Source organism: Pseudophryne corroboree, chromosome 8 (assembly GCF_028390025.1).
Source record: "Pseudophryne corroboree isolate aPseCor3 chromosome 8, aPseCor3.hap2, whole genome shotgun sequence".
In the NCBI taxonomy this organism is placed as follows: domain Eukaryota; kingdom Metazoa; phylum Chordata; class Amphibia; order Anura; family Myobatrachidae; genus Pseudophryne; species Pseudophryne corroboree.
The window spans coordinates 5315155-5341345 of NC_086451.1; the positions used below are offsets into that span (position 1 = coordinate 5315155).

The 26191-nt window shown below is 52.8% G+C and overlaps 1 protein-coding gene across 1 annotated transcript in view; it reads left to right on the forward strand.

Annotated features, from left to right (window-relative positions):
- Window positions 1-26191, forward strand: part of STKLD1 (serine/threonine kinase like domain containing 1) — a 147012-nt gene that overhangs the window by 17853 nt on the left and 102968 nt on the right. The window contains exons 3-7 of the mRNA XM_063935799.1: window positions 7222-7266; window positions 15358-15432; window positions 16389-16493; window positions 23068-23138; window positions 24006-24121. Coding sequence (XP_063791869.1) covers window positions 7222-7266; window positions 15358-15432; window positions 16389-16493; window positions 23068-23138; window positions 24006-24121 — 412 coding nt within the window. The remainder of the gene's footprint in view (window positions 1-7221; window positions 7267-15357; window positions 15433-16388; window positions 16494-23067; window positions 23139-24005; window positions 24122-26191) is intronic.

Sequence of the window (26191 nt, forward strand, 5' to 3'; positions counted from 1 at the left end):
AGGGTGGATAGGGCTGTGGTGAGGGTGGATAGGGCTGTGGTGAGGGTGGATAGGGCTGTGGTGAGGGTGGATAGGGCTGTGGTGTGTGGTTGGATAGGGTGGTGGTGAGGGTGGATGGGGCTCTGGTGTGTGGGTGGATAGGGCTGTGGTGTGTGGTTGGATAGGGGTGTGTGGTTGGATGGGGCTGTGGTGAGGGTGGACGGGGCTGTGGTGTGGGTGGATAGTGCTGTGGTGAGGGTGGATGGGGCTGTGGTGTGTGGGTGGATGGGGCTGTGGTGAGGGTGGATGGGGCTGTGGTGTGTGGGTGGATGGGGCTGTGGTGAGGGTGGATTGTGGTGTGAGTGGATAGTGCTGTGGTGAGGGTGGATGGGGCTGTGGTGTGTGGGTGGATAGGGGTGTGGTGTGGGTGGATAGGGGTGTGGTGAGGGTGGATAGGGCTGTGTTGTGGGTGGATAGGGCTGTAGTGTGTGGGTGGATAGGGCTGTAGTGTGTGGGTGGATAGGGCTGTGGTGTGTGGGTGGATAGGGCTGTGGTGTGTGGGGGGATAGGGCTGTGGTGAGGGGGGATAGGGCTGTGGTGAGGGTGGATAGGGCTGTGATGTGGATGGATAGAGCTGTGGTGTGTAGTTGGATAGGGCTGTGGTGAGGGTGGATAGGGCTGTGGTGAGGGTGGATAGGGCTGTGGTGAGGGTGGATAGGGCTGTGGTGTGTGGTTGGATAGGGTGGTGGTGAGGGTGGATGGGGCTCTGGTGTGTGGGTGGATAGGGCTGTGGTGTGGTTGGATGGGGCTGTGGTGTGGGTGGATAGGGCTGTGGTGTGGGTGGATAGGGCTGTGGTGTGGGTGGATAGGGCTGTGGATAGGGCTTTGGTGAAGGTGGATAGGGCTTTGGTGAAGGTGGATAGGGCTGTGGTGAGGGTGGATAGGGCTTTGGTGAAGGTGGATAGGGCTGTGGTGAGGGTGGATAGGGCTTTGGTGTGCGGGTGGATAGGGCTGTGTTGAGGGTGGACGGGGCTGTGTTGAGGGTGGACGGGGCTGTGTTGAGGGTGAACGGGGCTGTGTTGAGGGTGAACGGGGCTGTGTTGAGGGTGAACGGGGCTGTGTTGAGGGTGAACAGGGCTGTGTTGAGGGTGAACAGGGCTGTGTTGAGGGTGAACAGGGCTGTGTTGAGGGTGAACAGGGCTGTGTTGAGGGTGAACAGGGCTGTGTTGAGGGTGGATAGGGCTGTGTTGAGGGTGGATAGGGCTGTGGTGTGTGGGTGGATAGGGCTGTGGTGTGTGGGTGGACAGGGCTGTGTTTAGGGTGAACAGGGCTGTGTTTAGGGTGAACAGGGCTGTGTTTAGGGTGAACAGGGCTTTGGTGTGGGTGGATAGGGCTGTGGTGAGGGTGGATAGGGCTGTGGTGAGGGTGGATAGGGCTGTGGTGAGGGTGGATAGGGCTGTAGTGAGGGTGGATAGGGCTGTGGCGAGGGTGGATAGAGCTGTGGTGTGGGTGAATAGGGCTGTGGTGTGGGTGGGTAGGGCTGTGGTGTGGGTAAATAGGGCTGTAGTGAGGGTGGATAGGGCTGTGGTGAGGGTGGATAGGGCTGTGGTGAGGGTGGATAGGGCTTTGGTGTGTGGGTTGATAGGGCTGTAGTGAGGGTGGATAGGGCTGTGGTGTGGGTGGATAGGGCTGTGGTGTGGGTGGATAGGGCTGTGGTGTGTGGGTAAATGGGGCTGTGGTGTGGGTGAATGGGGCTGTGGTGTGTGGGTGGATAGGGCTGTGGTGTGTGGGTGGATAGGGCTGTGGTGTGTGGGTGGATAGGGCTGTGGTGAGGGTGGATAGGGCTGTGGTGAGGGTGGATAGGGCTGTGGTGTGGGTGGATGGGACTGTGGTGTGGGTGGATGGGGCTGTGGTGAGGGTGGGGTGAGGGTGGATCGGGCTGTGGTGTGGGTGGATAGGGCTGTGGTGTGGGTGGATAGGGCTGTGGTGTGGGTGGATAGGGCTGTGGTGTGTGGGTAAATGGGGCTGTGGTGTGGGTGAATGGGGCTGTGGTGTGGGTGAATGGGGCTGTGGTGTGTGGGTGGATAGGGCTGTGGTGAGGGTGGATAGGGCTGTGGTGTGTGGGTGGATAGGGCTGTGGTGAGGGTGGATAGGGCTGTGGTGAGGGTGGATAGGGCTGTGGTGAGGGTGGATGGGACTGTGGTGTGGGTGGATGGGGCTGTGGTGAGGGTGGGGTGAGGGTGGATCGGGCTGTGGTGAGGGTGGATAGGGCTGTGGTGTGGGTGGATAGGGCTGTGGCGAGGGTGGATAGGGCTGTGGCGTGTGGGTGGATAGGGCTGCGGCGTGTGGGTGGATAGGGCTGCGGCGTGTGGGTTGATAGGGCTGTGGTGAGGGTGGATAGGGCTGTGGTGAAGGTGGATAGGGGGGTGGTGTGGGTGAATAGGGCTGTGGTGTGGGTGGATAGGGCTGTGGTGTTGGTGAATAGGGCTGTGGTGTGGGTGAATAGGGCTGTGGTGTGTGGGTGGATAGGGCTGTGGTGAGGGTGGATAGGGCTGTGGTGTGGATGGATAGGGCTGTGGTGTGGATGGATAGGGCTGTGGTGTGTGGGTGAATAGGGCTGTGGTGTGTGGGTGAATAGGGCTGTGGTGTGGGTAAATAGGGCTGTGGTGTGGGTGGATAGGGCTGTGGTGTGGGTTGATAGGGCTGTGGTGTGGGTTGATAGGGCTGTGGTGTGGGTTGAAAGGGCTGTGGTGAGGGTGGATAGGGCTGTGGTGAGGGTGGATAGGGCTGTGGTGTATGTAAATAGGGCTGTAGTGAGGGTTGATAGGGCTGTGGTGAGGGTGGATAGGGCTGTGGTGAGGGTGGATAGGGCTGTGGTGTGGGTAAATAGGGCTATAGTGAGGGTGGATAGGGCTGTGGTGTGGGTTGATAGGGCTGTGGTGTGGGTTGATAGGGCTGTGGTGAGGGTGGATAGGGCTGTGGTGAGGGTGGATAGGGCTGTGGTGTGGGTAAATAGGGCTGTAGTGAGGGTGGATAGGGCTGTGGTGAGGGTGGATAGGGCTGTGGTGTGTGGGTAGATAGGGCTGTGGTGTGTGGGTGAATAGGGCTGTGGTGTGGGTGTATATGGCTGTGGTGTGTGGGTGAATGGGGCTGTGGTGTGGGTGAATAGGGCTGTGGTGAGGGTGGATAGGGCTGTGGTGTGTGGGTGAATAGGGCTGTGGTGTGGGTGGATAGGGCTGTGGTGAGGGTGGATAGGGCTGTGGTGAAGGTGAATAGGGCTGTGGTGTGGGTGTATATGGCTGTGGTGTGTGGGTGAATGGGGCTGTGGTGTGGGTGAATAGGGCTGTGGTGAGGGTGGATAGGGCTGTGGTGTGTGGGTGTATAGGGCTGTGGTGTGGGTGGATAGGGCTGTGGTGTGGGTGAATGGGGCTGTGGTGTGTGGGTGGATAGGGCTGTGGTGTGGGTGGATAGGGCTGTGGTGTGGGTGGATAGGGCTGTGGTGTGGGTGGATAGGGCTGTGGTGAGGGTGGATGGGGATGTGGTGTGGGTGGATAGGGGTCTGGTGAGGGTGGATAGGGCTGTGGTGTGTGGGTGGATAGGGCTGTGGTGTGTGGGTGGCTTGGGCTGTGGTGTGTGGGTGGCTTGGGCTGTGGTGTGTGGGTGGATAGGGCTGTGGTGTGGGTGGAGAGGGCTGTGGCATGTGGGTGGAGAGGGCTGTGGTGAGGGTGGAGAGGGCTGTGGTGTGGGTGGATAGGGCTGTGGTGTGGGTGGATAGGACTGTGGTGTAGGTGAATAGGGCTGTGGTGTGGATGGATAGGGCTGTGGTGTAGTTGGATAGGGCTGTGGTGAGGGTGGATAGGGCTGTGGTGTGGGTGGATAGGGCTGTGGTGTGGGTGGAGAGGGCTGTGGTGTAGTTGGATATGGCTGTGGTGTGGGTGGATAGGGCTGTGGTGTGGGTGGAGAGGGCTGTGGTGTAGTTGGATAGGGCTGTGGTGTGGGTGGATAGGGCTGTGGTGTGGGTGGAGAGGGCTGTGGTGTAGTTGGATAGGGCTGTGGTGTGGGTGGATAGGGCTGTGGTGTGGGTGGAGAGGGCTGTGGTGTAGTTGGATAGGGCTGTGGTGAGGGTGGATAGGGCTGTGGTGAGGGTGGATAGGGCTGTGGTGAGGGTGGATAGGGCTGTGGTGTGTGGGTGAATGGGGCTGTGGTGTGGGTGAATGGGGCTGTGGTGAAGGTGGATAGGGCTGTGGTTAGGGTGGATAGGGCTGTGGTGTGGGTGGGTAGGGCTGTGGTGTGGGTGGATAGGGCTGTGGATAGGGCTGTGGTGTGGGTGGATAGGGCTGTGGTGTGGGTGGTGAGGGTGGATAGGGCTGTGGTGTGGGTGAGTAAGGGTATAACCCCACAGGTTGCGTGCACAGGGAGGGGTGTAGCTGCACAGCCTAGGTAGGGGTGTGACTGGTTGTGCCAGTGTAATGTGGCTCGGCTGTAGTTATTGGCAGGGGAATAAGCCCCCTGGTACAGCCCCCGTTCTGTCCCCGTGTTTACACATTGTGCTTCTTTACTAGAGCAGCGCCCCCTGCTGACATACACGTGTGTGGGATCATATGCTGTGCCATCATACACACTGTGTATGCACGTCATACTAGTATAACACACGTTACTGGGTCTTACCCTAGTATTATATACCCGCATTCTGCTGCTTTGTGTTGCATTGAATCACAGTTTTTCCAATACTTCTCGCTGCACTTTGGACCTCATTCAGTAAGGATTGCAATTTCTGCTAAAAAGCAGTTTCTGCGATCAAATAATTGCCACCCAGAAATAGAAAAAAAAACGCCCGTTGCAGAAATTGTGACTGTATCGCAATATGCGCGCTCATCACAGAACCATACACAATTACCGCACATCGAAGATTTTTCCTATCTGTGCCAGGCAAGGTCATCCACAATTCTTGCGATGCAAGAGGCTGGAAGTGGTGATCGCTGACGTCAGAGGCCCTCCTTATAAATGCCTGGGCACGCCTGTGTTTTTTCAGACACACGCAGAAACGCCAGGTTTCCGCCCAGAATCGACAGCTTTCTATCACTCAAACAGCGTCTGCATTGCGATCACGATGTGTACACATTTTCTGTTGCTACAGGCCCTCATTCAAAGTTGTTCGCTCGCTAGCTGCTTTTAGCAGCATTGCACACGCTAGGCCGCCGCCCTCTGGGAGTGTATCTTAGCTTAGCAGAAGTGCGAACGAAAGGTTAGCAGAACTGCTCAAAAAAATTTCCTGCAGTTTCTGAGTAGCTGCAGACCTACTCCTAGATTGCGATCACTGCAGACAGTTTAGTTCCTGGTTTGACGTCACATACACGCCCTGCGTTCGGCCAGCCACTCCCCCGTTTCCCCAGGCACGCCTGCGTTATCTTCTGACATGCCTGCGTTTTTTAGCACACTCCCGGAAAACGGTCAGTTACCTCCCAGAAACGCCCCATTCCTGTCAATCACTCACCGATCAGCCGTGCAACTGAAATGAGTCGCTCGACCTTGTGTAAAACGGCATAGTTTTGTGTGAAAGTACTTCGCGCATGCGCACGGCGGCCCATACGCATGCTCAGAAATGCCATTTTTTTTTTGCCTGATCGCTGCGCTGCGAACAACGGCAGCTAGCGATCAACTCGGAATGACCCCCATTGTTACTCGGCGTGCGCAATGTGAATGCTGTACATGCGCAGTCGTTCGATAAACGGGCAGATTGCAATTCGCAGATTTTGCCATTCTCACTGAATGAGGTCTTTAGTGCGTTCATTGCAGCTACTTGTAGTGAGTGCATCGGAGTGTCCTCTACCAGCCACCAAATGCGAGGAGAGATGCCGCTTCCACGTGTCACACACAACGGTGTATCGCAGGCGTTTTCACTTGTGTCTTGCGATGAAAATCAAACAGAAATTCCCACACAGGGAAAGAGACGCTTCTCGCTATATGCCACCATTGCAGGCACATGACTGCGGCCACCTAACGCGGAACCCCCCTCTGGGTACACCCCATGTTCCCCCCCTTCCCAGCCTGTTATTAGTGGGATAGATAAGAAATAAGGCGCCTTTTTAGTCTCTATATATAACACACAATGATTTGCAATTCGGATTTGTCTGCGATCCCGTTGGTTTACGTATAAATCCGATGGTGTGGGGTCTGCGCGGGTGCAGAACGGGTCTTGTGATGTCACTCACAGCCCCCCGTCAGCCGCAGCATGACTGACCCGCTGCTGTGTTTGGGAAACGGAGCGGGGACGGCAACCGCACCGGTCATTAAAACGAAGGCATCGCCCCCATTTTGAAGGTGTGACGGGTCCAGGGTGTGTGTCGTTGAACGCAGACTAACTGGGCCCGAGTACTCGGATATGACGGCCAGCCTGCGTAAGCTTCAGCTCCTACAGACGCCTCTGCTGCAGTATAATGTTACTGACACGGAATCACCCAGCCGCTTCCCCGCACCTGTGTTATTCCATCATCCTATAAGGAAGCAGGCCCATCCTATCAGGAAGCAGGCCCATCCTATCAGGAAGCAGGCTCATCCTGTCAGGAAGCAGGCCCATCCTATCAGGAAGCAGGCTCATCCTGTCAGGAAGCAGGCTCATCCTGTCAGGAAGCAGGCCCATCCTATCAGGAAGCAGGCTCATCCTGTCAGAAAGCAGGCCCATCCTGTCAGGAAGCAGGCTCATCCTATCAGGAAGCAGGCTCATCCTGTCAGGAAGCAGGCTCATCCTGTCAGGAAGCAGGCTCATCCTGTCAGGAAGCAGGCTCATCCTGTCAGGAAGCAGGCTCATCCTGTCAGGAAGCAGGCTCATCCTGTCAGGAAGCAGGCTCATCCTGTCAGGAAGCAGGCTCATCCTGTCAGGAAGCAGGCTCATCCTGTCAGGAAGCAGGCTCATCCTGTCAGGAAGCAGGCCCAGGGATCACATGTGTTTAGTGGAAACATTGAATATCTTTAATAAATAAAGTGTTACTCTGTAATGAGGGAGGGAAACGTGTGACAGCTAAACATGTAACGTGGACTCTGTAATTATTATTATTTGTGCATTATTACTATTTGTAACACTATGAGAAACCACATTTATATATATCGCTGTACCGGCTTGTTCCGACACAAAGTGACCTCTGTATTTATCATGATATGTTGGGTTGTCTGACCGCACCTATACCTGTCCTCTACCCCGCTGGGCTTGTTGTGAAAGTAACCTGCAGGATGTCTATTTTCCAGGTGGAGTGTGCTGATGAGCGGGAGGGAAATCTGGCCCTGGAGGAGGCAAGTGACCATCGCAAACTATGTCTATTATATACTCATTTAATGGGTCTGTCTATCATTAGCCCTCCCCCAGCTCTCACTGGCTGTCTGACGCCCGGACACGGTCTCGTCATGTTCCCCCTGGCGCGCTGTGCGCATGGACAGAACAGCAGCATGCATACCCCCTAGCAATGCAGCATGGGTAGAAAGAGAGAGAGAGATAGGAGAAAGAGAAGGAGAGAGAGATATAGGAGGAAGAGAGGCAGAGCGCGATGAGAGGAACAGAAGCAAAGAAATGAGAAGGAGAGAGAGATATAGGAGGAAGAGAGGCAGAGCGCGATGAGAGGAACAGAGGCAAAGAAATGAGAAGGAGAGAGAGATATAGGAGGAAGAGAGGCAGAGCGCGATGGGAGGAACAGAGGCAAAGAAATGAGAAGGAGAGAGAGAGATATAGGAGGAAGAGAGGCAGAGCGCGATGAGAGGAACAGAGGCAAAGAAATGAGAAGGAGAGAGAGATATAGGAGGAAGAGAGGCAGAGCGCGATGAGAGGAACAGAGGCAAAGTAATGAGAAGGAGAGAGAGATATAGGAGGAAGAGAGGCAGAGCGCGATGGGAGGAACAGCGGCAAAGAAATGAGAAGGAGAGAGAGATATAGGAGGAAGAGAGGCAGAGCGCGATGAGAGGAACAGAGGCAAAGTAATGAGAAGGAGAGAGAGATATAGGAGGAAGAGAGGCAGAGCGCGATGAGAGGAACAGAAGCAAAGAAATGAGAAGGAGAGAGAGATATAGGAGGAAGAGAGGCAGAGCGCGATGAGAGGAACAGAGGCAAAGAAATGAGAAGGAGAGAGAGATATAGGAGGAAGAGAGGCAGAGCGCGATGGGAGGAACAGAGGCAAAGAAATGAGAAGGAGAGAGAGATATAGGAGGAAGAGAGGCAGAGCGCGATGAGAGGAACAGAGGCAAAGAAATGAGAAGGAGAGAGAGATATAGGAGGAAGAGAGGCAGAGCGCGATGAGAGGAACAGAGGCAAAGTAATGAGAAGGAGAGAGAGATATAGGAGGAAGAGAGGCAGAGCGCGATGAGAGGAACAGAGGCAAAGTAATGAGAAGGAGAGAGAGATATAGGAGGAAGAGAGGCAGAGTGCGATGAGAGGAACAGAGGCAAAGAAATGAGAAGGAGAGAGAGATGGGAGAATGAGAAGGAGAGAGAGAGAGCAATGGGAGGAAGACAGCGAGAAAGATGAAAGAGAGAGAGAGATGGGAGAAAGAGGAGAAAGAGAGAGTTGGGAAGAAAAGAGGAGAAAATCCCAGCAGCGCTGCCCACAATAGCTAGCGTCCCAGCCAATGAAGGCTCAGAAATACTAGTACATCTATTTTTGTATATAACCATCTTCCGTCAGACTGGAGACTTGTGGCACAGGACAGCAGCCACTAGTGGGCGCTCTCTATGTCTTTCCAGTCTCTGATCCCACCATCCTCCGGGAAACCTGGGCTGAGCCCCTTTGAAGTATCCTTGTCTCTTTTCTACCTTACGTTCCCCCCAACTTGTAGGTGTCCTGCGTTGGGACAGTGTGTATGAGAACGGCCTGGTACATGGGGGCACGGGCCAGCGCAGAGCCGGCCCTAACCAATATGATGCCCTAGGCAAGATTTTGGCTGGTGCCCCCTAGCACCACCGCTAGTTCTGCAGGAGATGCCTGGCATGAGTCAGCTGGCAGCTATGCTAACGTCGGGCGCCTTTTGTTTATGAAAATGCATCTTATTTGCATTACTATGTGGCTAGGATGCACAAGCAGCTTCTGCTGATTAAAATGATGTGCAGCATGCCTATATTCTGTGTGCAACTGCGGCTGTATCTGCATACGAAATGCTACATTACAGTAATTTCCAGGAATATACGCAATGTAGCATTTCGTATGCAGATACAGCCGCAGTCACACACAGAACATAGGCATGCCGCATATCATTCTAATCAGCAGAAGCTGCTGGTGCCCCTGAGCATACCAAATGCCCTAGGCATTTGCCTAGTTTGCCTATGCCTAAGGCCGGCTCTGGGCCAGCGCCTCTGAAGCTAAATGAAGAAAATCCGGCATCTGGAAATAACTTTCTCTAACGTCCTAGTGGATGCTGGGAACTCCGTAAGGACCATGGGGAATAGCGGGCTCCGAAGGAGGCTGGGCACTCTAGAAAGATCTTAGACTACCTGGTGTGCACTGGCTCCTCCCACTATGACCCTCCTCCAAGCCTCAGTTAGATTTCGTGCCCGGCCGAGGTTGGATGCACACTAGGGGCTCTCCTGAGCTCTTAGAAAGTTATAGTCTTAGAATTTGTTATTTTCAGTGAGACCTGCTGGCAACAGGCTCACTGCAGCGAGGGACTAAGGGGAGAAGAAGCGAACTCGCCTGCTTGCAGCCGGATTGGGCTTCTTAGGCTACTGGACACCATTAGCTCCAGAGGGATCGACCGCAGGCCCAGCCTTGATGTTCGGTCCCGGAGCCGCGCCGCCGTCCCCCTTACAGAGCCAGAAGCAAGAAGATGGTCCGGAAAATCGGCGGCATGAAGACTCTGTCTTCACCAAGGTAGCGCACAGCACTGCAGCTGTGCGCCATTGCTCCTCTCACACACTTCACACTCCGGTCACTGAGGGTGCAGGGCGCTGGGGGGGGCGCCCTGAGGCAGCAATAAAAACACCTTGGCTGGCTAAAATATCTCAATATATGGCCCCAGGGGCTATATATGAGGTAAATACCCCTGCCAGAATTCCATAAAAAACGGGAGAATAGGCCGCGAAAAAGGGGCGGAGCCTATCTCCTCAGCACACTGGCGCCATTTTTCCCTCACAGCTCGGCTGGAAGGAAGCTCCCTGGCTCTTCCCTGCAATTCTACAGTACAGTAGGAGGGAAAAGAGAGGGGGGGGCATTAAAATTGGCACTGTATACAGTATATTATATAAAAAGCAGCTATTAGGGACATAACTCAGTTAGTCCCTGTATATATATAGCGCTCTGGTGTGTGCTGGCATACTCTTACTCTGTCCCCCCAAAGGGCTTTTGTGGGTCCTGTCCTCGTTTAGAGCATTCCCTGTGTGTCTGCGGTGTGTCGGTACGGCTGTGTCGACATGTTGAATGAGGAGGCTTATATGGTGACAGAACAGAGGCCGATATATGTGATGTCGCCCCCTGTGGGGCCGACACCAGAGTGGATGGATAGGTGAAAGGTATTAACCGACAGTGTCAACTCCTTACATAAAAGGGTGGATGACGTAACAGCTGTGGGACAGCCGGCTTCGCAGCCCGCGCCTGCCCAGGCGTCTCAAAGGCCATCAGGGGCTCAAAAAGATCCCGGCAATAAAAAATGTGTTATACATTTCTGACTTTAACCCAAGCACCTCTAAAAATGGGTTTTAGGTTTGGGGAGAAAAAACAGGCGGTGTTTTGTTCCCCCATCAGATGAATAAATGAAGTGTGTGAAAGCGTGGGTTCCCCCGTTAAGAAACTGGTAATTTATAAAAAGTTACTGATGGCGTACCCTTTCCCGCCAGGTGGATAAGTTACGCTGGGAGATATCCCCTAGGGTGGATAAGGCGCTCACACGTTTGTCAAAAAAGGTGGCACTGCCGTCTTAGGATACGGCCACTTTAATAGGTACCTGTTGATAAAAAACAGGAGGCTATCCTGAAGTCTGTATTTACACACTCAGGTACTAGACTGAGACCTGCAGATAGTGCTGCTGCAGCGTGGTCGGTGACCCTGTCAAACAGGGATACTAGTTGGCAAACATAAAAACATATTAAAGACGTCGTCTTATATATGGGGGATGCACAGAGGGATATTTTGCCGGCTGGCATCCAAAATAAATGTAATGTCCATTCTGTCAGGAGGGTATTAGAGACCTGTCACTGGACAGGTGATGCTGACTTAAAAAGCGCATAGAGAGCCTTATAAGGGTGAGGAATTATTTGGGGATGGTCTCTGGGACCTCGTATCCACAGCAACTGCTGGGAAGAAATAATTTTACCTCAGGTTTCCTCACAGACAAAGGTACAGTCCTTTCGGCTTCAGAAACAAATGGCGCTTCCTTTCTGTACAGAGACAAGGGTAGAGGGAAAAAAGCTGCACCAGTCAGCCTGTTCCCAGAATCAAGATTCTTCCCCCGCCTCCTGTGAGGCCACACCATGACGCGGGTGCTCCACAGGTGTAGCCAGGTACGGTGGGGGGCCGTCTCAAAAATTTCAGCAATTAGTGGGCTCGCTCACAGGTGGATCCCTGTTTCTTTCAAGTAGTATTTCAGGGGTACAAGCTGGAATTCGGGATGTCTCCCCCCAGCCGTTTCCTAAAATATGCCTTGCTGACAACTCCCTCAGGCAGGGAGGCTGTGCTAGAGGCAATTAATAAGCGGTATTCCCAGCAGGTAATACTCAAGGTGCCCCTACTTCAACAAGGACGGGGTTACTATTCCACACGGGTTGGGGTACCGAAACCGCATGGTTCGGTGTGACCCATTTTATATTTAAAATCCTTGAACACAAAAATTCAAGTTCAAGATGGAATCGCTCAGGGCGGTTATTCCAAGCCTGGACGAGGGGGATTACATGGTATCCTGGGACATCAAGGATGCTTACCTGCATGTCCCCATTTACCATCCTCGCCAGGAGTACCTCAGATTTGTGGTACAGGATTACCATTACCAAGTCCAGACACTGCCGTTTGGACTGTACATGGCACCGAGGGTGTTTTATCAAGGTAATGGCCGAAATGTTGATACTCCTTCAAAAAAAGGGAGTTGTAATTATCCCGTACTTGGACAATCTCGTTATAAGGGCGAGGTCCAAGGAGCAGTTGGTAGTCGGGGTAGCACTATTTTGGAAAGTGCTACAACAGCATGGTTGGATTCTAAACAGTCCAAAGTCACAGCTGGTTCCTATGACACGTCTACTGTTCCTGGGGATGGTTCTGGACATAAACCAGAAATAGTGTTTCTCCCGGAGGAGAAAGCCAAGGAGTTGTCATCTCTAGTCAGAGACCTCCTGAAGCCAAAATAGGTAGCGGTGCATCATTGCACGCGAGTCCTGGGAAAAATGGTAGCTTCCTACGAAGCAATCCCATTAGGCAGGTTCCATACAAGAACTTTTCAGAGGGACCTGTTGGACAAGTGGTCCGGATCGCATCTTCCGATGCATAGGCTGATAACCCTGTCTCCAAGGACCAGGGTATCTCTACTGTGGTGGCTGCAGAGTGCCCATCTTCAAGAGGGCCGCAGGTTCGGCATACAGGACTAGGTCCTAGTGACCATGGATTCCAGCCTTTGAGGCTGGGAGGCAGTCACACAGGGAAGAAATTTCCAGGGACTTTGATCAAGTCAGGTTATTTCCCTACACATAAATATTCTAGACCTGAGGGCCATTTACAATGCCCTGAGGCCGGCAAGGCCTCTGCTTCAAAACCAGCCGGTACTGATCCAATCAGACAACATCACGGCAGTCGCCCATGTAAACCAACAGGGCGGCACAAGAAGCAGGATGGCGATGGCAGAAGCCACAAGGATTCTCCGATAGGCGGAAAATCATGTGTTAGCACTGTCAGCAGTGTTCATTCCCGGAGTGGACAACTGGGAAGCAGATCTTCTCAACAGACACGACCTCCACCCGGGAGAATGGGGACTTCCTCCAGAAGTCTTCCAATAGGATTGTACACCATTGGGAAAGGCCACAGGTGGACATGCTGGCGTCCCGCCTCAACAAAAAGCTATAAAAGATATTGCACCGGGTCAAGGGACCCTCAGGCGATAGCTATGGACGCTCTGGTAACACCGTGGGTGTACCAGTCGGTTTATGTGTTCTCCCCTCTGCCTCTCATACCAAAGGTACTGAGAATAATAAGAAGGCGAGGAGTAAGAACGATACTCGTGGATGGCCAAGAAGAGCTTGGTACCCAGAACTTCAAGAATTTATATCAGAGGACCCATGGCCTCTGCCACTCAGACAGGACCTGCGGCAGCAGGGGCCCTGTCTGTTCCAAGACTTACCGCGGCTGCGTTTGTCGGCATGGCGGTTGAACGCCGGATCCTGAAGGAAAAGGGCATTTTGGAGGAAGTCATTCCTACGCTTACTAAAGCCAGGAAAGAGGTTACAGCAACTCATTATCACCGCATATGGCGAAAATATGTTGCATGGTGTGAGGCCGAAAGGGCCCCAACAGAGGAATTTCAACTAGGTCGATTTCTGCATTTCCTGCAAGCAGGAGTGACTATGGGCCTTAAATTGGGTTCCATTAAGGTACAGATCTCGGCTCTGTCGATTTTCTTTCAAAAAGAACTAGCTTCAGTACCTGAAGTTCAGACATTTATAAAAGGAGTGCTGCAGAGTCAGCCCTCGTTTGTGCCTCCTGTGGCACCTTGGGATCTCAACGTGGCGTTGAGTTTCTTAAAATCACATTGGTTTGAACCACTAAAAACCGTGGATCTGAAATATCTCACGTGGAAGGTGGTTATGTTATTGGCCTTGGCTTCTGCCAGGCGAGTATCAAAGTTGGCGGCTTTGTCTTGTAAAAGTCCTTATTTGATTTTCCATATGGATAGGGCAGAATTGAGGACTCGTCCCCAGTTTCTCCCAAAGGTGGTGTCGGCGTTTCACCTGAACCAGCCTATTGTGGTGCCTAGGCTACTAGGGACTTGGAGGACTCCAAGTTGCTAGACGTTGTCAGGGCACTGAAAATATATGTTTCCAGAACGGCTAGAGTCAGAAAATCTGACTCGCTGTTTATCCTATATGCACCTAACAAGCTGGGTGCTCCTGCTTCTAAGCAGACTATTGCTCGTTGGATTTGTAGTACAATTCAGCTTGCACATACTGTGGCAGGCCTGCCACAGCCAAAATCTGTCAATGCCCATTCCACAAGGAAGGTGGGCTCATCTTGGGCGGCTGCCCGAGGGGTCTCGGCTTTACAACTTTGCCGAGCAGCTACTTGGTCAGGGGCAAACACGTTTGCAAAATTCTACAAATTTGATACCCTGGCTGAGGAGGACCTGGAGTTCTCTCATTCAGTGCTGCAGAGTCATCCGCACTCTCCCGCCCGTTTGGGAGCTTTGGTATAATCCCCATGGTCCTTACGGAGTTCCCAGCATCCACTAGGACGTTAGAGAAAATAAGAATTTACTCACCGGTAATTCTATTTCTCGTAGTCCGTAGTGGATGCTGGGCGCCCATCCCAAGTGCGGTTTATCTGCAATACTTGTACATAGTTATTGTTAACTAAATCGGGTTATTGTTGAGCCATCTGTTGAGAGGCTCTATTGTTTCATACTGTTAACTGTGTTTCATATCACGAGTTGTACGGTGTGATTGGTGTGGCTGGTATGAGTCTTACCCGGGATTCAAAATCCTTCCTTATTGTGTACGCTCGTCCGGGCACAGTACCTAACTGAGGCTTGGAGGAGGGTCATAGTGGGAGGAGCCAGTGCACACCAGGTAGTCTAAGATCTTTCTAGAGTGCCCAGCCTCCTTCGGAGCCCGCTATTCCCCATGGTCCTTACGGAGTTCCCAGCATCCACTACGGACTACGAGAAATAGAATTACCGGTGAGTAAATTCTTATTTTTACCCAGCTTCATATTTATTCTTCCATGTGTGGCTGGCCAGAGGGGGGCACTCTTCTTATGAGGACTGTGATTGTACTGTCACCCCAGCTAGCACTGTAGCTGCACATATGCTCCATAGTGAGGCGGTATTCTCCCTGACATAAGCAGAGACCGCTCCGGGCTATCTGCAGGATCACTGACCGGTGACTGTATTTCTTACTGACACACTATTTACTTACCCGAGCAGATTTACCACCTTATGCCTATGTGAGTACGTGCACCACTGAAAGGGGGTGCAGATCAGGGTGTTGCCCAGGTGCCCCAGGGGAGGCGGGGCCTATTTCAGGCGTTATGCCCACCTAGATTATATATGACTAGTAACCTCTGGGCAGACCACCGCACTAGTCACCCATAATCCAGCATTTTATTTGCACTCATGCGTACATTGCATTTTCATCTTTTGTTGCCTTTAGTTTTGCGTTTATTTGAGCAGATGAGTCCAGTGATTTATTGCTGTCTCTGTTCTCTGCACTGTACAGGGGAAGTCATTGCTGGAGCTACGTCACCCCAGCGTCTGTGCGTATAAGGAGTGTTTCCTGGCCTGGGATAGTAAGGTGCGTGATCCGCAAACAGTGACCAGTCTTTCTGTATTACGCGCTGTGTTACATGGGCCTGATTCCGATGCGGTCACAGCGCCGACCGTACTCAGTGGGGCGATTATCGTCTGAGTGCGTATGCCGCTCGCAAAGTGATTGACAGGAAGGGACTGTTTGAGGGAGGTAATGGGGAGTGGCTGCAAAAACACACTGCGTCCGACTGTGATCTCGTACGAAAATATAGCGTTAGCATCGCAGCTCCGACGGCCATTCTGCGACACCATAGACACACTCAGGGAGCCGAAGTTCCTTGCATCTGCGAGGCGATTGCGTACACGGTTGCTGAAATGTTTTGCGATGACGCTAGTAGGCGTCTCTGTTCTTTTCTCGGCGGCCGATACATTTGCATTGCCGCGCAGTTCCGTAGCTTTATTGTGCAGGAATTAGCGGCGCCATCTGAATTAGGCCCATAGCGTGTATAATAATACGGCAGGCGCCATGTGATACACACGCAGATGAAATAACACGACTCCCGTTTTCCGTGTCGTTATTAATCATTTGAGGCGGCGGTGCCAGACATGCGGCAGGAAACCGGCACTGCACGCCGTATGGCAGCACGTGCGGCCCTAGGACAGAATGGGATGGATTATTGTCAGCTTGGCAAATGTAGGGATCAATGTGGGATCATCTCCTAGCCCTATAGACAGCCCCCAGTATAGGGATAACGCCGGTACTGACCAATCACATGTGAGGCCGATTCCAGCACACATGGCTCATGTGACCAGATCATACTAGATCCCGCTCCCCGTCAGAGGTCACTGTGGGATCACGTCCATAGGGACCATGTTTGGTGCGTGTGGGGTGGGCACTGTATACGGCAGAGTGTGTCAGGGCTGGGGATATTGATGTAATATACAGTATTCTGCTGAGTAAGGAGGTAAGAGCCAGTGATCACATTGTGCGTCTCTCTGTAGATCTCCTCCCTGTTTTGCTGCCTGGTGATGGATTACTGTGATCGGGGGAATCTGGCGGGAATCGTACAAGTTAGCAGAGAGCGGAAGACGATAACAGATGAGAAGGTAACTTGTGTCACTACCAGAAACCTGTGTAATACCTCTTATATACCTGCTGGGGGCGCTGCACAGATACACGGGCCCAATCACAGGGGTGGCTATGATGACGCGAATTGCGTGATTAGCCATCCGGCCCACCCACTTTACTTGGTAACTGGGCGGCTGGTTGGTGGGATGCAGGCCCCTCTGGGAGACTTGCCCCCTCTCCAGGGGTGCCGGGAGAGCCACACGATTTTCAGGAGCCTCGCGGCCGTTCCAGGAGAGTAGACCTGGTGCTGTAACCACGCGGACGCATGCGCAGACTGAAAACTTTGCGGCTTGTATCCGACGCCACAGCAGCGTCCAACTCTCAGTGAGGCTCAGAACGTGCTGTATGTGTGGGCAAAAGTTGAAGGAGGTGAATAATTTTCTGGCCAGGTCTGGGAATGTCGCTCCGCCCTAATCACGCATCGTTCTGCGACAACGGCGGCTTCATAGACTGTGTAACTGCTGGCGGATCTGGGCTCGCCTCCATCCTGCCCAATCAGGCGACATAAAACATAAAGAGCCTTAGTATTCCCCACCTGACCGGGCGACATGGGGCGACCTCACATCCACCAAACAGTTCCGCACTTCCATGGTGCAGATGCCGTGTTCTGTAACCCATAGCAACCAATTCACTCTCAATATTCATCTGTCTACTGCAGAATAGACTAATGACAACTAATATGAAACGTGAAACGTGCCAAGATCAGGAGTCTGATTATCAGACACTCTGGCCTGCAGCTATCCTGGTAACCTGTCCTGCATATACTGTAAGGTACTTCTGAGTAACTCATTTGTACCGTGTTGTCAGGGAATGCTGGGAGTTGTAGTCCTTTGTTAAAGCCAGAGATAGTACTGGTAATGAGCCGCGTTGTACATCATGTCCGGTGACGTAGGCGACCCCAGCCACGGCAGTAAGGCGTACATACGTGTTGATGGTTGTCATGTTTCTCTTACGTCCTAAGTGGATGCTGGGACTCCGTAAGGACCATGGGGATTAGCGGCTCCGCAGGAGACTGGGCACAACTAAAGAAAGCTTTAGGACTACCTGGTGTGCACTGGCTCCTCCCACTAAGACCCTCCTCCAGACCTCAGTTAGATTCTTGTGCCCGGCTGAGCTGGATGCACACTAGGGGCTCTCCTGAGCTCCTAGAAAGAAAGTATATTTAGGTTTTTTATTTTACAGTGAGATCTGCTGGCAACAGACTCACTGCAGCGAGGGACTAAGGGGAGAAGAAGCGAACCTACCTAACAGGTGGTAGTTTGGGCTTCTTAGGCTACTGGACACCATTAGCTCCAGAGGGATCGACCGCAGGACCCGACCTTGGTGTTCGTTCCCGGAGCCGCGCCGCCGTCCCCCTTACAGAGCCAGAAGCATGAAGAGTCCGGAAAATCGGCGGCAGAAGACTTCAGTCTTCACCAAGGTAGCGCACAGCACTGCAGCTGTGCGCCATTGCTCCTCATGTACACCTCACACTCCGGTCACTGATGGGTGCAGGGCGCTGGGGGGGGCGCCCTGAGGGCAATATATGACACCTTGGCTGGCAAATCTACATCATATATAGTCCTAGAGGCTATATAGATGTAAAATTACCCCTGCCAGTATTCCAGAAAAAGCGGGAGAAAGTCTGCCGAAAAAGGGGCGGGGCTTCTCCCTCAGCACACTGGCGCCATTTTCTCTTCACAGTGCAGCTGGAAGACAGCTCCCCAGGCTCTCCCCTGTAGTTTTCAGGCTCAAAGGGTTAAAAAGAGAGGGGGGGCACTAAATTTAGGCGCAATATATGTATACAAGCAGCTATTTGGGGAAAAATCACTCAGTGATAGTGTTAATCCCTGCATTATATAGCGCTCTGGTGTGTGCTGGCATACTCTCTCTCTGTCTCCCCAAAGGACTTTGTGGGGTCCTGTCCTCAGTCAGAGCATTCCCTGTGTGTGCGGTGTGTCGGTACGGCTGTGTCGACATGTTGGATGAGGAAGGTTACGTGGAGGCGGAGCAGAGGCCGATAAATGGGATGTCGCCCCCTGTGGGGCCGACACCAGAGTGGATGGATAGGTGGAAGGTATTAACCGACAGTGTCAACTCCTTACATAAAAGGCTGGATGACGTAACAGCTGTGGGACAGCCGGCTTCTCAGCCCGCGCCTGCCCAGGCGTCTCAAAGGCCATCACGGGCTCAAAAAACGCCCGTTACCTTAGATGGCAGACACAGATGTCGACACGGAGTCTGACTCCAGTGTCGACGAGGTTGAGACATATACACAATCCACTAGGAACATCCGTTACATGATCTCGGCAATTTACGCATTTTCTGACATGAACCCAAGTACCACATAAAAGGGGTTTTATTTTTGGGGAGAAAAAGCAGCCAGTGTTTTGTTCCCCCATCAGATGAATGAATGAAGTGTGTAAAGTAGCGTGGGTTCCCCCGATAAGAAACTGGTAATTTCTAAAAAGTTACTGATGGCGTACCCTTTCCCGCCAGAGGATAGGTCACGTTGGGAGATATCCCCTAGGGTGGATAAGGCGCTCACACGTTTGTCAAAAGGTGGCACTGCCGTCTTAGGATACGGCCACCTTGAAGGAACCTGCTGATAAAAAGCAGGAGGCGATCCTGAAGTCTGTATATACACACTCAGGTTATATACTGAAACCTGCAATTGCCTCAGCATAAATAGTGCTGCTGCAGCGTGGTCTGATACCCTGTCAGATAATATTAATACGCTAAGACAGGGATAATATTTTGCTAACATTGAGCATATTTAAGACGTTGTCTTATATATAAAGGATGCACAGAGGGATATTTGCCGGCTGGCATCCAGAATTAATGCAATGTCCATTCTGCCAGGAGGGTATTAGAAACCCGGCAGTGGACAGGTGATGCTGCCTGTAAAAGGCACATGGAGTTTCTGCCTTATAAGGGTGAGGAATTGTTTGGGGATGGTCTCTGGGACCTCGTATCCAAAGCAACAGCTGGGAATAAAAAATTTTTACCTCAGGTTTCCTCACAGCCTAAGAAAGCACCGTATTTTCAGGTACAGTCCTTTCGGCTTCAGAAAAGCAAGCGGGTCAAGGGCGCACCAACAGCTGCACCAACAGCCAGTTCCCAGGATCAAAAATCTTCCCCCGCTTCCTCTGAGTCCACCGCATGACGCTGGGGCTCCACAGGTGGAGACAGGTGCGGTAGGGGCGCGTCTCGGGAACTTCAGGGACCAGTGGGCTTGCCCACAGGTGGATCTCTTGGTTCTGCAAATAGTATCACAGGGATACAGGCTGGAGTTCGAGGCGACTCCCCCTCGCCGTTACCTCACATCAGCCTTGCCTGCTGCCCTCGGAGAAAGGTAGTACTGGCGGCAATTCACAAGCTGTACTTCCAGCAGGTGAAATCAAGGTACCCCTCCTTCAACAAGGCCGGGGTTACTATTCCAAAATGTTGTGGTACCGAAACCAGACGGTTCGGTGAGACCCATTCTAAAATGGAAAGCCTTAAACACTTATATACGAAGGTTCAAGTTCAAAATGGAATCGCTCAGGGCGATTATTGCAAGCCTGGAGAATTTCATGGTATCACTGGACATCAAGGATGCTTACCTGCATGTCCCTATTTACCCTCTTCACCAGGAGTACCTCAATATTGTGGTACAGGATTGTCATTACCAATTCCAGCCGTTGCCGTTGGTCTGTCCCCGGCACCGAGGTATTTACCAAGGTAATGGCCGAAATAATTATCCCGTACTTGGACGATCTCCTTATAAAGGCGAGGTCCAGGGAGCAGTTGTTCGTCGGAGTAGCACTATCTCGGGAAGTGCTACAACAGCACGGCTGGTTTCTGAATATTCCAAAGTCGCAGCTGGTTCCTACGACGCGTCTACTGTTCCTGGGTATGGTTCTGGACACAGAACAGGATAAAAAGGTTTTCTCCCGGAGGAGAAGTCCAAGGAGTTGTTGTCTCTAGACAGAGACCTCCTAATACGTATACAGGTGTCGGTGCATCAATGCACGCGAGCCCTGGGAAAGATGGTAGCTTCTTCCGAAGAAATTCCATTCGCCAAGTCCCATGCAAGTATTTTCCAGTGGGATCTGTTGGACAAGTGGTCCGGGTCGCATCTTCAGATGCATCGGCGGATAACCCTGTCTCCAAGGGTCAGGGTGTCGCTGTTGTGGTGGCTGCAGAGTGCTCATCTTCTAGGGGGCCGCAGATTCGGCATACAGGACTGGGTCCTGGTGGCCACGGATGCCAGCCTTCGAGGCTGGGGGGCAGCCACACAGGGAAGGAACTTCCAAGGCTATGGAAAAGTCAGGAGACTTCCCTACACATAAATATTCTGGAACTGAGGGCCATTTACAATGCCCTAAGTCAGGCTAGACCCCTGCTTCAACACCGGCCGGTGCTGATCCAGTCAGACAACATCACGGCGATCGCTCATGTAAACCGACAGGGCGGCACAGGAAGCAGGATGGCGATGGCAGAAGCCACAAGGATTCTCCGATGGGCGGAAAATCATGTGTTAGCACTGTCAGCAGTGTTCATTCCCGGAGTGGACAACTGAGAAGCAGACTTTCTCAGAAGACACGACCTCCACCCGGGAGAGTGGGGACTTCATCCAGAAGTCTTCCAAATGATTGTACACCGTTGGGAAAGGCCACAGGTGGACATGATGGCGTCCCGCCTCAACTAAAAGTTACAAAGATATTGCGCCAGGTCAAGGACCCTCAGGCGATAGCTGTGGACACTCTGGTAACACCGTGGGTGTACCAGTCGGTGTATGTGTTCCCTTCTCTGCCTCTCTTACCCAGGGTAATGAGAATAATAAGAAGGAGAGGAGTAAGAACTATACTCATTGTTCCGGGTTGGCCAAGAAGAGCTTGGTAACCAGAACTCCAAGAAATGATCTCAGAGGACCTATGGCCTCTGCCGCTCAGACAGGACCTGCTGCAGCAGGGGGCCTGTCTGTTTCAAGACGTACCGCGGCTGCGTTGACGGCATGGCGGTTGAACGCCGGATCCTGAAGGAAAAGGGAATTCCGGAGGAAGTTATCCCTACGCTATTTAAAGCTAGGAAAGAAGTGAACGCAAACCATTATCACCGCATATGGCGAAAATATGTTGCGTACTGTGAGGCCAGGAAGGCCCCAAAGGAGAAATTTCAGCTAGGTCGATTTCTGCACTTCCTACAGTCAGAGGTGACTATGGGCCTAAAATTGGGTTCCATTAAGGTCCAGATTTCGGCTCTATCGATTTTCTTCCAAAATTGAATTGGCTTCACTGCCTGAAGTTCAGACTTTTGTTAAGGGAGTGCTGCATAGTCAGCCCCCGTTTGTGCCTCCAGTGGCACCATGGGATCTCAACGTGGTGTTGGATTTCCTGAAGTCGCATTGGGTTGAGCCACTTAAATCCGTGGAGCTATAATACCTCACGTGGAAAGTGGTCATTCTGTGGGCCTTGGCGTCGGCCAGGCGTGTATCAGAATTGACGGCTTTGTCATACAAAAGCCTTTATCTGTTTTTTATATGGATAAGGCGGAATTGAGGACTCGTTCCCAATTCCTTCCTAAGGTGGTATCAGTTTTTCATGTGAACCAACCTATTGTGGTGCCTGCGGCTACTTGGGACTTGGAGGATTCCAAGTTACTGGATGTAGTCAGGGCCCTGAAAAGTATATGTTTCCAGGACGGCTGGAGTCAGAAAGACTGACTCGCTATTTATCCTGTATGCACCCAACAAGCTGGGTGCTCCTGCTTCTAAGCAGACGGTTGCTCGCTGGATCTGTAGCACGATTCAACTTGCACATTCTGCGGCTGGACTGCCGCACCCTAAATCTGTAAAAGCCCATTCCACAAGGAAAGGGGCTCTTCTTAGGCGGCTGCCCGAGGGGTCTCGGCTTTACAATTTTGCCGAGCTGTTACTTGGTCGGGTTCAAACATTTTTGTAAGAGTCTACAAGTTTGATACCCTGGCTGAGGAGGACCTAGAGTTTGCTCATTCGGTGCTGCAGAGTCATCCGCACTCTCCCGCCGGTTTGGGAGCTTTGGTATAATCCCCATGGTCCTTACGGAGTCCCAGCATCCACTTAGGACGTCAGAGAAAGTAAGATTTTACTCACCGGTAAATCTATTTCTCGTAGTCCGTAGTGGATGCTGGGCGCCCATCCCAAGTGCGGATTGTCTGCAATACTTGTATATAGTTATTGCCTAACTAAAGGGTTATTGTTGAGCCATCTGTTGAGAGGCTCAGTTATATTTCATACTGTTAACTGGGTATAGTATCACGAGTTATACGGTGTGATTGGTGTGGCTGGTATGAGTCTTACCCGGGATTCAAAATCCTTCCTTATTGTGTCAGCTCTTCCGGGCACAGTATCCTAACTGAGGTCTGGAGGAGGGTCTTAGTGGGAGGAGCCAGTGCACACCAGGTAGTCCTAAAGCTTTCTTTAGTTGTGCCCAGTCTCCTGCGGAGCCGCTAATCCCCATGGTCCTTACGGAGTCCCAGCATCCACTACGGACTACGAGAAATAGATTTACCGGTGAGTAAAATCTTATTATCTCCCGCCTCTCTTTTCAGATGATTCAGCGTTTTCTCGGCCACGTGATGAGCGCGTTAGTTTATATCCACAGTAAGAACGTCACCCACAGGTAGGTGTCACTCGCCACGCTCACCCACAGGTAGGTGTCACTCTCCACGCTCACCCACAGGTAGGTGTCACTGTCCACGCTCACCCACAGGTAGGTGTCACTCTGCGCTCAGCGGCTTTCCTCACTAGATGCCTGGACCTCAGGGAAGGGGATCTCCAGGTGTCCTTACACTTGTCCTCCTGGTCTGAGGCGTCTCAGACACACTGTAGGCCTGATAATGATACGCACTAACCATCGACATCTCCTCCTATGATTGACCATCGATGTCAGTGGTTTTAAACCATTGGTTAGACACCATCGATTGCTGACTGACTTGTGCAGATGGCACCCACGTATACGCACACCACAGCTGGCACTAACCACTGAGGCAGTGGTGAAACTAGTCATCCTCATCATCATACCATCGATGGTGGCTAAACTTTGATTGATGACCAACTCCACAGACCAGAGGGAACCGTCTATGCTCCGGCCTATGCAGCGCCATCACCCTACAGCCGGCAGCGCCAGGTGGGAAAATGCCAACATGGAAAACGGCACAGGTGCTGCACCAGCTGTATGATGGGGAGGGGTGGCGCACTAGTAGCGCCCGCTTAGGGTAGCCGGGTCTCCTGGTTACCGTGGGAGGAATGCTAAGACCCAGGCTGGCGAGTATTAGAGCATACAGAGGAACGGCTCTGTCTCCGGGGCCGGTTTCCATCTGGGGGTCTATGGCTTCTATTAATGACTGTTATGGAATCCATCAGGGAACAGGGTGATAATGAGTCATGTGACACAAGTAGGAGGGGCCTGGTGTGCGAGACGTGGAAAGTGGAACGCACAGGTTCCTGCAGTATACATCTGATAAGTCGTTATCGTCTCTTCCTGCAGGAACATCAAGCCCAGCAATATCCTGCTGAATAATGATGATGTATTTGTGATAAGTGATTTTCTCCCGGAGGCGCTGGCGACAGATTACACCAAGATGAACATAAGGGTGGATGCGGGTGAGCCGGAAGATCTCCGTCATTAATGGGGGTGTTCACTTTCTCATTCCTTGTATTTGCTGACTTGTACGCGCCTTCCTGCAATCTTTAATTAAATGCAACTAGTAGTTTTCTGTTCTGTTCTGCGCTCTTATCCGGTCCTCAGACATGAATTTCCTAGATGTGGAAACTTCATGCAGTTCGCAATTTCATTGTCTTCATCTTCCTCACATCATTCCGCTATATTGCTCCTGACTCTGAGTCGGATGCTTCGCTTCACGGTCTGCGTCTGCTGCCGGTACTGCCTCTGCCACTTTATGCAAATGCCACTACACGCCCTCTCCTGGTGCACAGCCGGGTATCTGAGTGCCAGGACTGGGGCGCCCACTGTCAGTGCCCATAGACACTGTAATACCACTACACGCCCTCTCCTGGTGCACAGCCGGGCGTCTACATGTGCCAGGACTGGGGGGCAGACTGTCAGTGCCCATAGACACTGTAATACCACTACACGCCCTCTCCTGGTGCACAGCCGGGCGTCTACATGTGCCAGGACTGGGGCGCAGACTGTCAGTGCCCATAGACACTGTAATACCACTACACGCCCTCTCCTGGTGCACAGCCGGGCGTCTGCATGTGCCAGGACTGGAGCGCAGACTGTCAGTGCCCATAGACACTGTAATACCACTACACGCCCTCTCCTGGTGCACAGCCGGGCATCTGCATGTGCCAGGACTGGGGCGCAGACTGTCAGTGCCCATAGACACTGTAATACCACTGCACGCCCTCTCCTGGTGCACAGCCGGGCGTCTGCATGTGCCAGGACTGGGGCGCAGACTGTCAGTGCCCATAGACACTGTAATAACACTACACGCCCTCTCCTGGTGCACAGCCGGGCGTCTGCATGTGCCAGGACTGGGGCGCAGACTGTCAGTGCCCATAGACACTGTAATATCACTACACGCCCTCTCCTGGTGCACAGCCGGGCGTCTGCATGTGCCAGGACTGGGGCGACCACTGTCAGTGCCCATAGACACTGTAATACCACTACACGCCCTCTCCTGGTGCACAGCCGGGCGTCTACATGTGCCAGGACTGGGGCGCAGACTGTCAGTGCCCATAGACACTGTAATACCACTACACGCCCTCTCCTGGTGCACAGCCGGGCGTCTGCATGTGCCAGGACTGGGGCGCAGACTCTCAATGCCCATAGACACTGTAATACCACTACACGCCCTCTCCTGGTGCACAGCCGGGCGTCTGCATGTGCCAGGACTGGGGCGCCCACTGTCAGTGCCCATAGACACTGTAATACCACTACACGCCCTCTCCTGGTGCACAGCCGGGCGTCTGCATGTGCCAGGACTGGGGCGCAGACTGTCAGTGCCCATAGACACTGTAATACCACTACACGCCCTCTCCTGGTGCACAGCCGGGCGTCTGCATGTCCCAGGACTGGGGTGCAGACTGTCAGTGCCCATAGACACTGTAATACCACTACACGCCCTCTCCTGGTGCACAGCCGGGCGTCTGCATGTGCCAGGACTGGGGCGCAGACTGTCAGTGCCCATAGACACTGTAATACCACTACACGCCCTCTCCTGGTGCACAGCCGGGCGTCTGCATGTGCCAGGACTGGGGCGCAGACTGTCAGTGCCCATAGACACTGTAATACCACTACACGCCCTCTCCTGGTGCACAGCCGGGCGTCTACATGTGCCAGGACTGGGGCGCAGACTGTCAGTGCCCATAGACACTGTAATACCACTACACGCCCTCTCCTGGTGCACAGCCGGGCGTCTGCATGTGCCAGGACTGGGGCGCAGACTGTCAGTGCCCATAGACACTGTAATACCACTACACGCCCTCTCCTGGTGCACAGCCGGGCGTCTGCATGTGCCAGGACTGGGGCGCAGACTGTCAGTGCCCATAGACACTGTAATACCACTACACGCCCTCTCCTGGTGCACAGCCGGGCGTCTGCATGTGCCAGGACTGGGGCGCAGACTGTCAGTGCCCATAGACACTGTAATACCACTACACGCCCTCTCCTGGTGCACAGCCGGGCGTCTGCATGTGCCAGGACTGGGG